Consider the following 13,337-nt stretch of genomic DNA (forward strand, 5'->3'; position numbering starts at 1 on the left):
CAACTGAACACACAGACTTGCGGATCGGAAGATGACAGACGATGAACTGCAGAACTACCAGCTTCGACTTTTGAAATGATGATTTATTATTTGAATCAGAGATAAGACTTAAAAGGTTATTTAACAAAGGTCTCCACTGGCTTTGTCTTATGATTTATTTGCTAAGTCTTGCCAACTGAATTCATTTCCTTTTTTTGTTCCCATTCCTTCAAGACTTCACTGTTGAGAACCCCTGGGATGAGGAGTTGATTCTCAAACTTTTATCCGGGCTTTCTAAACCAGTGAGTTCCTATCCAAATACTTATGAATGGGAATGTAAGCTTCCAGCCATCAAGCCCAAGACTGAATTCCAGTTAGGTAAGCACCATATGGGTGATAAAACTTTAAACTCTCCTTTCTCTACGGAAGTTGATGCTGACTAGTGTGTGTGTGTTGTCACCTCCCTGCCCCGCCCACCAATAACAGGTTTCATCTGTAGTTTCACCTGTAGTATTAAGATGAGAACATCTTGTTAAGGCATAACTATAGGATTTGATGGCTGCTGTGACTGTGACTATAAAGGGCAATTGGGCAGGTATCTATCAAAATTAAAAACACATATACGTTTAGACCCAGACACCCACTTTTAAGAATTTCTGCAGATAGCACTTGCATACCTTCAAAGTGATGTGTGTGTGTAAAGCAGCAGATCGGAAGCAAGATAGACAGCTGTACGGACTGCTTAAAGAAATGATGGAACGTGCACGTGTGCTCAGTTGAGTCTGACTCTTTGTGACCCCATGGACTGCAGCCCACCTGGCTCCTCTGTCCATGGGATTTCCCAGGCAAGCATACTGGAGTAGGTTACCATTTCCTTCTCCAGGGGATCTCCCCAACCCAGGAATCAAATCTGCATTGGCAGGTGGATTCTTTACCACTGAGCCACCGGGGAAGCTATATTATCCTTTTAATGTCCACAGGATCCATAGTGATGCCCCGTCTTTCATTTCCACAATTAGTGATATGTGTACTCCTTATTTTTTCTTGGCCTGGCAGAGGCTTATCCGTTTTATTGATATTTTCAAAGAACCAACTTTTTTTTTTTCCCACAGAATCAACTTTTGTTTTCACTAATTTTTATATTGATTTTTACTTTTAAATTTCATTGATTTCTACTCTAATTCTTATTATTTCTTTTCTCTGCCTTCTTTGGATTTAATGTGCTCTTTTTCTAGATTTCTAAGGTAGAAACTAAGATTATTGATTTTAGTTCTTCTTTTCTAACATATACATTCAGTGCAATAAATTTCTCTCTAAGCATGCATTTCATGCATCTCACAATTTCAATAAAGGATGTTTTCAGAATATGTTATTTTAGCCCCAAGTGTTTGAGGGCTCTCCAGCTCTCCTTCTGTTACTGATTACTAGTTTAATTCCATGAGTGTATGATTTCTTTTTTTTAATTGTATTTTATGACCCAGAACGTGATCTTTATTGGTGACTATTCCATGTAAGCTTGAAAAGAATGTGTATTTTGCTGTTGTTAAATTATTTCATAAATGTCTATTAGATCCAGTTGATTGGTGGTGCTCTTCGTGTCAGCCATGCCCTTTCTGATTTTCTGCCTGTTGGCTCTGTCAGTTGCTGACAGAGGGATGTAGAAATCTCCAGTTGTGATAGTGAAGTAATCTGTTCTCCTTGGAAGTCTGTCAGTTTTTTTCGTCACTATTTTGATGCTCTGTTCTTTGGCTCGTACACTGATGCCTTCCAAACTCCTTATAGGCCAGCTAGAAACCAGAAAGCAACTTCTTTATATTTGATTTTAAACATGTGATTTTTTTTTTTTAATAATCTATTACAACTTGACCTCTGTGGTCTTTCTCCCAAAATGAATAACTCCAATGTCACTAAACAATATCAAAACAAATCCAGGTGAGAGGCATTCTACAGGCTCATCAGACAAGTGCTTCATGGAGCTGCCACGGCTGTCAGAAACAGAAAGTTAGGAACTGTCACAGCCTAGCCGAGGCCAAGGAGACGTGAATACGCCCTAGAACATTAGGGGAGGACTGGTGAAGTCTGAGTAAAGTGTGGAGTTAGGTAACAGTAACCTACCAGTCTTGGCTCTTGTTTGTTACCAGTGTACCTTGGTTATATAAAAGTTAACAGAAGGGAAACTGGATGGAGAACAAACAGAAACTCTACTATCTTGACAACGTTTCTATCAATCAAAAACTGTAAACAGAAGGTTTACGGCAATAAAAATTTTAAATTACCTGTTAGAAATATCGGTACAATTATACTGTCCCTTTTATTCTGATGTTAAAACACTTGCGTTTTTCATAGGCATGTTAGACCTTTGTTTAGCACTTTGTGGATGATGTTTACGTGTTCTTTGATATCACAACAGTCTTGCCAACTAGGCAGCACAGGTATTTCTCCTTTAGACATGAGAGCATGGGTGACAAGGATGGCTGCCCGAGGCTGCCTGCCTGGGGACGGGCTTGGTCTCCAGCCATGCTGCCCTGGCTCCCCCGTCACTCCATGGAAGACTGGCCAAACACTTCCTAAGGGACCTGTACCCACGTTTATTTATTAAAGCAACTCAAGCACCAAGAAGAATTTACAGATACTTCATTTTGATAGCCTTTAGTGTTTTGAGCTTCTTTTTTGTTCTTTCATTTTGACTTCTCTCTCTCTTCAGGTTCTTTGCTGGTCTATGTTGATCACTTTATTGGAGAAGGGGCTTTTGCCCAAGTCTATGAAGTTACCCATGGAGATGTGAACAACAGCAAAAATAAGGAGAAATTTGCTTTGAAGGTAAATGATCTGAACAATTTTAGAACTGAATTTTAGAATTTTAGAACTTGAGATTGCCGGTCTTTTTTTTTTTTAAGATAGTGGTGGTTTCAGGGACTTCCCTGATGGTCCAGAGGCTAAAATTTCCGACTCCCAGCACAGTTCAAATTCCAGTTCAGTCACTCAGTCGTGTCCAACTCTTTGCAACCCCATGGAGTGCAGCACACCAGGCTTCCCTGTCCATCACCAACTCCTGAAGCTTACTCAAACTCAAGTCCATCGAGTCGGTGATGCCATCCAACCATCTCATCCTCCCTTGTCCCCTTCTCCCGCCTTCAGTCTTTCCCAGCATCAGGTCTCTTCCAGTGAGTCAGCTCCACATATCAGGTGGCCAAATTACTGGAGTTCAGCTTCAGCATCAGTCCTTTCAGTGAATACTGCAGGACTGATCTCCTTTAGGATGGACTGGTTGGGTCCAAGGGACTCTCAAGAGTCTTCTCTAACACCACCGTTCAAAAGCATCAGTGCTTTGGTGCTCAGCATTCTTCATGGTCAAACACTCACATCCATACATGACTACTGGAAAAACCATAGCCTTGACTAGACGGACCTTTGTCAGTAAAGTAATGTCTCTGCTTATTAATATGCTGTCTACATTGGTCATAGTTATTTTTCCAAGGAGCAAGTGTCTTTTAATTTCATGGCTGCAGTCACCATCTGCAGTGATTTTGAGGCCCAAGAAAATAAAGTCTGTCACTGTTTCCATTGTTTCCCCATCTATTTGCCACAAAGTGATGGGACCAGATGCCATGATCTTAGTTTTTTGAATTTTGAGTTTTAAGCCAGCTTTTCCACTCTCTTTCACTTTCATTGAGAGGCTCTTTAGTTCGTCTTCACTTTCTGCCATAAGAGTGGTGTCATCTGCATATCTGAGGTTATTGATATTTCTCCCAGCAATCTTGATTCCAGCTTCTGTTTCATCCAATCTGGCATTTCACATGATGTACTCTGCATGTAAGTTAAATAAAGCAAGGTAACAATATACAGCCTTGACGTACTCCTTTCCCGATTTGGAACCAGTCTGTTGTGCCATATCCGGTTCTAATTGTTGCTTCTTGACCTGCATACAGATTTCTCAGGAGGCAGGTCAGGTCGTCTGGTATTCCCATCTCTTGAAGAATTTTCCAGTTTATTGTGATCCACACAGTCAAAGGCTTTGGTGTAGTCAATAAAGCAGAAGTAGATGTTTTTCTGGAACTCTCTTGCTTTTTCGATGACCCAACGGATTTTGGCAATTTGATCTCTGGTTCCTCTGCCTTTTCTAAATCCAGCTTGAACATCTGGAAATTCTCGGTTCACATCCTGTTGAAGCCTCGCTTGGAGAATTTTGAGCATTACTTTGCTAGCATGTGAGATGAGTGCAATTGTGGGGTAGCTTGAACATTTTTGGCATTGCCTTTCTTTGGGATTGGAATGAAAACTGACCTTTTCCAGTCCTGTGGCCACTGCTGAGTGTTCCAAATGTGCTGGCATATTGAGTGCAGCACTTTCACAGCATCATCTTTCAGGATTTAAAATAGCTCAGCTGGAATTCCATCCCCTCCACTAGCTTTGTTTGTCCTGATACTTCTTAAGGCTCACTTGACATTGCACTCCAGGGTGTCTGGTTCTAGGTGAGTGATGACACCATCATGGTTATCTGGGTCGTGAAGATCTTTTTTGTGTAGTTCTTCTGTGTATTCTCGCCACCTCTTCTTAATGTCTTCTGCACCCCACTCCAGTACTCTTGCCTGGAAAATCCCATGGATGGAGGAGCCTGGTAGGCTGCAGTCCATGGGGTTGCGAAGAGTCGGACAATACTGAGCGACTTCACTTTCACTTTTCAGTTTCATGCATTGGAGAAGGAAATGGCAACCCACTCCAGTGTTCTTGCCTGGAGAATCCCAGAGACGGGGGAGCCTCGTGGGCTGCCGTCTATGGGGTCGCACAGAGTCGGACATGACTGAAGCGACTTAGCAGCAGCAGCAGCTTCTGTTAGGTCCACACCATTTCTATCGTTTATTGTGCCTGTCTGCATGAAATGTTCCCTTGGTATTTCTAATTTTCTTGAAGCGATTTCTAGTCTTACCCATTCTGTTGTTTTCCTGTTTCTTTGCATTGATCCCTGAGGAGGGCTTTCTTATCTCTCCTTGCTGTTGTTTAAAACTCTGCATTCAAATGGATAAATCTTTCCTTTTTTGAAATCAAATCGCAACACAGCGTGCCTGCATTCAAGCCCTGGTCAAGGAACTGGATTCCACGTGCCACAACTAAGACTTTGCATGCTGAATCTAAGACCCAGCATAGCCAAATAAATATTAAAATAAATAGTCTTTTTTTAAAAAAGATAGTAATGGTTTCGTTTAGATCTGTTGTCAGCACTTAGGAAACAAAACTATCCCACAGGGATTCAGAACTGCCTTGCCTCTAAAATTATCTTGCAGCAATCCCCATACTGCAGCAGCAATTCATAGCTTGTCGTCACTTTTCTGTCCATGCCCCCTTTTTTTTGGATGAAGTTGCTTTCTTGCAGTCATTTTCCAGAACATGAGCTTGATGTGAATGTCACATTACCTGCTTTGCAGGTCCAGAAGCCTCCCAACCTCTGGGAATTCTACATTGGGACCCAGCTGATGAAAAGACTGAAACCAAGTATGCAACACATGTTCATCAGATTTTATTCAGCCCACCTGTTCCAGAATGGCAGCGTGTTAGTAGGAGACCTCTACAGTTACGGCACGTTATTAGTAAGTGTGATGCTTTGATGACACAAGCATGAAGGGATTTGCTTTGCACATCCCTTTTTGTACTTGAAGCTTTTATTGGAATGGTGCATGGGGCAAAGCTCTTGGTTTGAAATATTCATTAATCATGGGCAGCCAACTCAGGACATTCCACTGTCCATTGTTTCTAGAATGCCATTAATCTCTATAAAAATACCCCTGAAAAAGTGATGCCTCAAGCACTAGTCCTCGCTTTTGCCATCAGAATGCTCTGCATGATCCAGCAAGTCCATGACTGTGAAATCATCCACGGAGACATCAAGCCAGACAATTTCATACTCGGAAACAGGCAAGTGTTGCACTTTGAACGGGTACTTCTCTGACCATCTCCCCCAGCAGCCTTTTATTTTCTGTGCTTACACAGCCTGGCACTTGTTTGTGTTTAACACAGATTTTTGGAACAAGACAACAAAGATGATGACTTATCTGCTGGCTTGGTCCTGATTGACCTGGGTCAGAGTATAGACATGAAACTTTTTCCAAAAGGAACTGCATTTACAGGAAAGTGTGAAACTTCTGGTTTCCAGTGTATTGAGATGCTCAGTAACAAGCCATGGAACTACCAGGTAGAGAACTAGAGAGATCTGAAAACGTTTCCTGTATTACATTCATTGCAGTCTCAACGTGAATTTGGGCATCCAGATAGTTTGAGCTGGTGTAGACCTCTTCTCGGAGAAGGCGATGGCACCCCACTCCAGTACTCTTGCCTGGAAAATCCCATGGGTGGAGGAGCCTGGTAGGCTGCAGTCCATGGGGTCGCTAAGAGTCGGACATGACTGAGCAACTTCACTTTCACTTTTCACTTTCATGCATTGGAGAAGGAAATGGGAACCCACTCCAGTGTTCTTGCCTGGAGAATCCCAGGGACGGGGGAGCCTGGTGGGCTGCCGTCTATGGGGTCACACAGAGTCGGACACGACTGAACCGACTTAACAGCAGCAGCAGTCCTCTTCTAGCCCTGGAGATAGACCACACTGCAGAGCTGTTTTCAGTCGTAGGCATGCCACACTTTGCGAGGCTTGGGGTGCAGCTCAGAAACAGCAGCTAGCCCCTGGGGAGGAAGAGGGGACGTCCACGGGGTTAACACTGCCCTGGCTGTGCGACAGGGAACTAGACGGTGGCCTAAGAACGGAGCTTCCTGAGATGCTCCGGCGGGGGCGGGTGATCCGCCATCTGTGGAAGCCTCCAGCAAAGTGTAGACAGCCACTTGTAGGGCATGTCAGTGTGAGGGCTGGCGTGTGGCTTCCAAAATTCTTTACTGAAATCCTGTGACTGTTTGCTATAATTTATTGTATTTGCTGCATAACTTGGACAGACATGATAATTTACTCACATGTAAATTACTATTTTAATCATTGATACACACCCATATTTTCATTTTATTTTATTAAAAAACTTTATTTTGTACTGGAGTATAGCCAGTTAGTAACAAGGTGATAGTTTCAGGTGGATGGCGAAGAGACTCAGCCATACATACATGTGTGTCCTTTCTCCCCCAGACTCCCCTCCCATCAGGCTGCCCCATGACACTAGGCAGAGTTCCCTGTGTTGCACAGGAGGTCCCTGTTGATACCCGTATTTCTTTTATAGATTGATTACTTTGGAGTTGCTGCAACCATATACTGCATGCTTTTTGGCACTTACATGAAAGTGAAAAATGAAGGGGGCATCTGGAAGCCTGAAGGTCTTTTTAGAAGGTGGGTATTAACATGGGTGCTACAGTGGATGTTGCCTTCTGTCTGGTGGAAGATGGATCTTTGCCACGAACATCCATGCCCTGGGAAGCAGGGTGACATAGCACAGTCCTGGCCCTCCGCACTGAGAAAATTAAGCGGTTCTGTTTCTCCATTCGTAACTTTTGTTCAACAAGGTGTGTGTAGACATTTCACTGAATCTCTAATTTCTCTTAGTTATAATAGAGTCAGCATTCCCATTCTTGATGCATTAAGTTGGCTTTAGGTGAGAGTGAAGTCAGATGCAAGAGTGGGGTTGCCATGCGTGTTGAAGGCTACACTTCATCCTTCTTTTACGGCTTTGTCTCATCAGGCTTCCTCACCTGGACATGTGGAATGAATTTTTTCATGTAATGTTGAATATACCCGATTGTCATCATCTTCCATCTTTGGATTTGTTAAGGCAGAAGCTAAAGAAAATATTTCAAGAACACTACACCAGCAAGATCAAGACCCTGTGTAATAGGCTAATTGTACTGCTCTTAGAATATAAGCGTTCTCGGAAATAAAATATGGACACTCCCTGGAGATGACCTTGTAAATACTTGCCCGTTCACTCAGTACCTCGATGTCTACATTTACTGTTATTGTAACTGTTTCTTAAAAATAAAAGCCCACAAAGCATATCCATGTGACATAGTTGTTACAGATATTTCAATAAAATACACAACAGGATAAGGTCCCTGCCTAGCAGCTGATTACACTGCTTTTGGGGTGGATGCGAGCATTTATGAGGACAGTCTGCACAAGGACGTGCTCTGAAAGTGCTTAAAACACTGACCCGTTTACTTTAAGCCAGAAAAGAGCCACATCCGGTTTTTTCACCCAAATTTAAAGGTTTATATTTGCATAAAATAAGCAAAATTTCCCCAAATATATCCAGCGGACTTCATGTTTTTATGAATAAAATGTGCATGTCCTTTATATATATAACTGTGTGTGTATATATATATGCATAGCTTCCCAAGTGGTGCTAGTGGTAAAGAACCTGCCTGCCAGTGCAGGAGACGTAAGAGACGGCCTCAAACCCTGGGTCGGGAAGAGCCCCTGGAGGAGGGCATGGCAACCCACTCCAGGATTCTTGCCTGGAGAATCCCGTGGACAGAGGAGCCTGGCGGGCTGCAGTCCATGGGGTCACAGAACTGGACACGGCTGAAGTGGTCCGCACGCATACCTGCCCTTTGTCATACCTGCTCTTCATTACTATCCGTGGGAAGTAATGCAGGGATAACCCTTAAGCGTCTGCTTTTTAAAAGGACCATGAAAAAGACTATCCCAGATCTTGAAAATAGTCGTATAAACCCCATACATCACTAATGAGCTCTGAAATGACAGCAGCCAACATCATTCATTGACCGGCCCCTGCATTAGAAGGTGAAGTCTCAAGCACTGGACCGCCAGGGAAGTCCTGCAAATATGTTTTTATTTTAAAAATAATATAACCTACATGATTGATCAAACATATCCTCAAATTAGAAGGAAACCAACATTAGATTTACTCACAGTGTCAAAACAACTGAGCACTGATAAAGACATTTGTGGGACTTTTTTTCTTTCCTCTTAAAAATGTTTTCAGTGGAAACAAGACTAAAACAGGTAAGGGTGCTGTTTTACTAAAGTGAAAGTGTCAGTTACTCAGTCATGTCCAACTCGGCAACCACATGGAGCCTGCCAGGCTCCTCTATCCATGAGATTCTCCAGACAAGAATACTGGAGTGGGTTTCCATTCCCTTCAAGGTATTTTCCTGACCCAGGGATGGAAACCAGGTCTCCTGCACTGCAGGTAGATTCTTTACCGTCTGAGCCACCAGGGAAGCCCCCTGTTGTACTAAACTCAGAGCTAAATGAGTCCATCTGTGAAAAATAGCTGTGGTGCCTTATTGTCTTGGACAGAGAGGGCCCTTGGCCTCTGCTTCCAGCCCCTGTCAACATGTCCTGCCTCTCTGCCAGCCCATTTGCTGTTACTGAATCTTCAGCCCCATCACACCCAAGACACCCTCCGTGTCCTTCACACCAGCAACCTCAACCTGACCAGCATCATCTCAGCGCTGCTGCCACCCATCTGGTGCCAGTCTGTGCCAAGGACTCCACTCACCACCTGCACAGTCAGCTTTCCTAGCTACAGCCTTGTCCCCAGGGAGGAAGGCTCCATCGAAACAAAAGAAGTCATTTTATTAAATACGAACTTTAGGAAAGTAGATCATTTTTGGTGGTGGTGGTAGTGATGGGTTTTTGGGGTTTTTGTCTCCATTTCATGGTACGAACTGTAGCAGTTATCTTCATTTCATTATGAATTAGTTGGCTGGATCAATACACGGTTTATCTGCACAAAGACAAAAGCTGTGCATCCAAAGGGCAACTGATGGACTTCTCTGGTGGTCCAGTGGTTGACCTCACCTCCCAGTGCAGGGGGTGAGGGTTCGATCCCTGGTCAGGGGGCCAAGATCCCACAGGCCTGGGGGCCAAAAAAATCAACACATACAAAACAGAAGTAACATTGTAACAAATACAATAAAGACTTTTAAAATGGTCCTTATCAAAAAAATCTTAAAGGTGGGAGGCAACTGAGATGGATGCCACAGACAGCAGTGTTGGGGGCAAAGAAACCTCCAACTCACCGTCGGAGACGAGTTCCCTGGGGACAGAGCTGGGTTCCATTTACCCCATGTCTCGAGCTGAGCAAGGGCCCAGCTCATCCTAAGTGCCCAGGTATGGGCTGGATTCACCAAGTTTCAGATTTAATATCTACTTGGGCTTCCCTTGTAGCTCAGTTGGTAAAGAATCTGCCTGCAGTGCAGGAGACCCGGGTTCAATCCCTGGGTTGGGAAGATCCCCTGGAGAAGGAAATGGCAACCCACTCCAGTATCCTTGCCTGGAAAATCTAATGGACAGAGGAGGCTGCTGGGCTGCAGGCCATGGGGTCACAAACAGTCGGGCACGACTGAGCAACTAACACTTAACTTACACTTGGGTCAAGGTCTTTGCCATTCATTCTCACTCCCTACTGCCGCCACCTGCTCCACATTCCCAGTCCCAGCTGAGCACAACGCTGGATACTCCAGAGACTCAGAGATTCCTGTTACCAGTGTGCATTTTCGCTTTGGATTATATCTGTGTCTAAGGCAATAGTTCTAAGAGGTACTTTTCCCTAAGATGAACCCAAGAAGCCACAAGTGTGGCCCAGGCGTATCAGAGATCAGCGCTCAGAGACGGTTGGGCACCGACACGCTACACAGACACACCTGCAACGCTGTTCCTCCTCACCTTCTCGTCTCCAGTCCCAGGAGTCAGTGTCCTCATTCCTCCTTCTCCCTCCTCAAGTCCATCCATCTGTCCCCCTGGTTCTATTCTGAATGGTTCAGGTGAACCCCTTTCTGGATCAGTCCAGCTGCAGGCAGGTTAAGCTCCAGTAACAGAGAACCCACACAAGGCAGCTTAGAGAAGACAAAGGTGACTGTGACCTCTCGTTAGTCTGGGGTGAGCAATCCTGTGCTCATGCTGACCCTGCCATGCTGAACAGGAGGCTTCCAGGATGTTCTGAGGGCTGCCGTTTCCCAGCAGAGGTGGACATCGTTCCCAGGGGCAAGACCTTCAAGCTGTGGACCACAGCTGAGCTCACAGCCCACAGACCAGACACAATCAAGTTGGTTGTGTCTCTTGCCAGGGAGATGAGGGATGACGTGTCCAGCTGGGAGCCCAGGTGCCAACGTGGGGGTGACTAGTCCCCTTAAAAGCAGAAGAAAGACCTGGAGAAAAGCGGCCACAGCGGCCACCACTCCTGCCCCACATCCCCTGCCTTACACTGCAGGCAGCTGCTGGGGCGGGATGGTGCCCCCCTGGATGCTGCCAGAGAGTGGCAATCCGATCCTAGGCGTCTGACCCTGAGACTTGCTTTCCTCCCATGTTGGTGGTGGTCGGGTCGTTAAGTCATGTCTGACTCTTGCGAGTCCATTCCTCCTGCAGGGCTCACACTTGAAGAAAAAGAAGTTACACAACAGTTTCCTCCACTATTAACACTGAGCAGGTGAGCAAATCAAGAGACACAGATGGTATGGAGCCGTTGACAGCAGTGTGTGTCATTTGTGTCTGCACTTCAACAGGAAACAATTACTAGCAGGTGAAAAAGAGCAAGATCTTGAGCTAAACATGATAAATGTCATCACCCCATTTAGGATAAAAGATGCAATGATACAGGGGCTTCCCTGGTGGTCTAGTAGCTAAAACGTCTCGCTCCCAATGCAGGGGCCCAGGTTCAATCCCTGGTCAAGGAACTGAGATCCTGTGTGCTGCAACTAAGACCAGGCACAGCCTAAGTAAATACATATAAACTTTAACAAATGAAATGATATATTAATACACATGATATCCATGACTGTCACTTGGCAGTTACCCCTGGAAAGGCAGGGGTCAGATTGTGAGTGGAAGAATGAGAGGGGCTGAGGGGGCAGGATGGGGGAAGGGATAGTTAGGGGGTTGGAGATGGACATGTGCACTCTGCTGTATTTAAAATGGATAACCAGCAAGGACCTGCTGTCTAGCACAGGGAACTCTGCTCAGCATTATGTGGCAGCCCGGCTGGGAGAGGAGTTTGGGAGAATGGATACATGTAAATGTACGGCTGAGTGCCTTCGCTGTTCCCCTGAAACTATCACAACACTGTTAATCGGCTAGACCCCAACACAAAATAAAAACTTTATAACACAGAACAGAGCAACTTTTCCTTTTTGCTATATGTCTGTATTGAATGTTTTACAATGACTGCGTCGTTTCGAAATAATTAAAAGAAGAAATGGCCAGCATATTTTCAAATTTAAAAAATTAAGTTGCCACTAAGCACATTTAGCTTAATCCTCTACATAATGATAAATGCTAAATATACAAAGAAATAAGAGAGGTCTGGATGGATGGCAGGACTCCACAAATCCCAACAGATTGGTCAGCGAGGCCCCCATCTCCTGGGAATCATGGTGGTAATGGAGTTCCAAGTACCAACGCCGAACACCAGCTTTCTAGGTTTTAACCCAGAAGGTTAAACGCCATCTGGAGCACACAGTCAGCACTCCAACCACCGTCCACACAGTGCACAGTCTGGGAGGCAGATGCCATCTGCCCCAGACTTGCAGGGGAGGATGCGGGGCCCAGAGAGTTTAGGTGGCATGGTCAGTGGGGAGCCAGGCAGGAAACCAGTCTGGCCTGAGAGTCCTGGTCCTGAAACCTTCACTTTGCAGAAGGTCACCCTCAGAACAGGGAAAGGTCCCTCCCAGGCCAGGCTCAGCTGCCACCCTGACACGTGACACGTGACCGAGGCCTCACTGCATTCAGAGGCCTCAGGTCAGGAAGCTGTACTGCTCGCCGGCCAATCCCCTTGCTCAGGACAGGGCCAGTGACACAGAAGAACCAGGAATCCTGCCCTGACGCCTCTGGAAAGGACTGACTTACTCAGGACGCAGCTGTGATCAGCGGTAGGTTCAGAGACAGAAAACAGAATGGTGGCCAGTGGGAGCTTAGGGGGGAGGGCTGAGGAAGTTACGGCCTCACGGTGCAGAGCTGCCTTCCGGGTGATGAGAAGTTCTGCAGGTCTGCCATACAATGACATGAATATACTTAAAACTACTGAACTGTACACTTAGAAATGGTTATGGTGGTAATTTCATGTTGTCTATTTTCCCACAATTAAAAATGCTTTAAATAAAATGAAAAACGTTAGTCATTCCATCCTGTCTGACTCTTTCCGACTCCCATCTGCAGCCTGCCAGGCTCCTCCATCCATGGGATTCTCCAGGCAAGAATACTGGAGTGGGTTGCCATTTCCTCCTCCAGGGGATCCTCCCGACCCAGGGATCGAACTCAGATCGCCTACTTGGCAGGCGGATTCTTTACCATCCAAGCCACCAGGGAAGCCCTTTAAATAAAATAAACCCTTTAATTTCCCAGAAGGAGTAGGTTGCTGTATTGAGAGATTTGAAACTGGGGAAAATGGCCTCAGGGAGCAACTGACTCAAAA

At 45.2% G+C, this 13,337-nt stretch overlaps 1 protein-coding gene across 1 annotated transcript in view; it reads left to right on the forward strand.

The window, feature by feature from the left end:
* Window positions 1-7,959, forward strand: part of BUB1 (BUB1 mitotic checkpoint serine/threonine kinase) — a 34,788-nt gene extending 26,829 nt beyond the window's left edge. Inside the window, exons 19-25 of the mRNA XM_040267544.1 lie at window positions 214-357; window positions 2,684-2,799; window positions 5,403-5,564; window positions 5,732-5,889; window positions 5,992-6,166; window positions 7,191-7,297; window positions 7,647-7,959. Coding sequence (XP_040123478.1) covers window positions 214-357; window positions 2,684-2,799; window positions 5,403-5,564; window positions 5,732-5,889; window positions 5,992-6,166; window positions 7,191-7,297; window positions 7,647-7,842 — 1,058 coding nt within the window. The 3' untranslated portion in view covers window positions 7,843-7,959. The remainder of the gene's footprint in view (window positions 1-213; window positions 358-2,683; window positions 2,800-5,402; window positions 5,565-5,731; window positions 5,890-5,991; window positions 6,167-7,190; window positions 7,298-7,646) is intronic.
* Window positions 7,960-13,337: the final 5,378 nt, after the last annotated feature.

This window comes from Oryx dammah, unplaced genomic scaffold, assembly GCF_014754425.2.
Source record: "Oryx dammah isolate SB20612 unplaced genomic scaffold, SCBI_Odam_1.1 HiC_scaffold_25, whole genome shotgun sequence".
NCBI classification, from domain to species: domain Eukaryota; kingdom Metazoa; phylum Chordata; class Mammalia; order Artiodactyla; family Bovidae; genus Oryx; species Oryx dammah.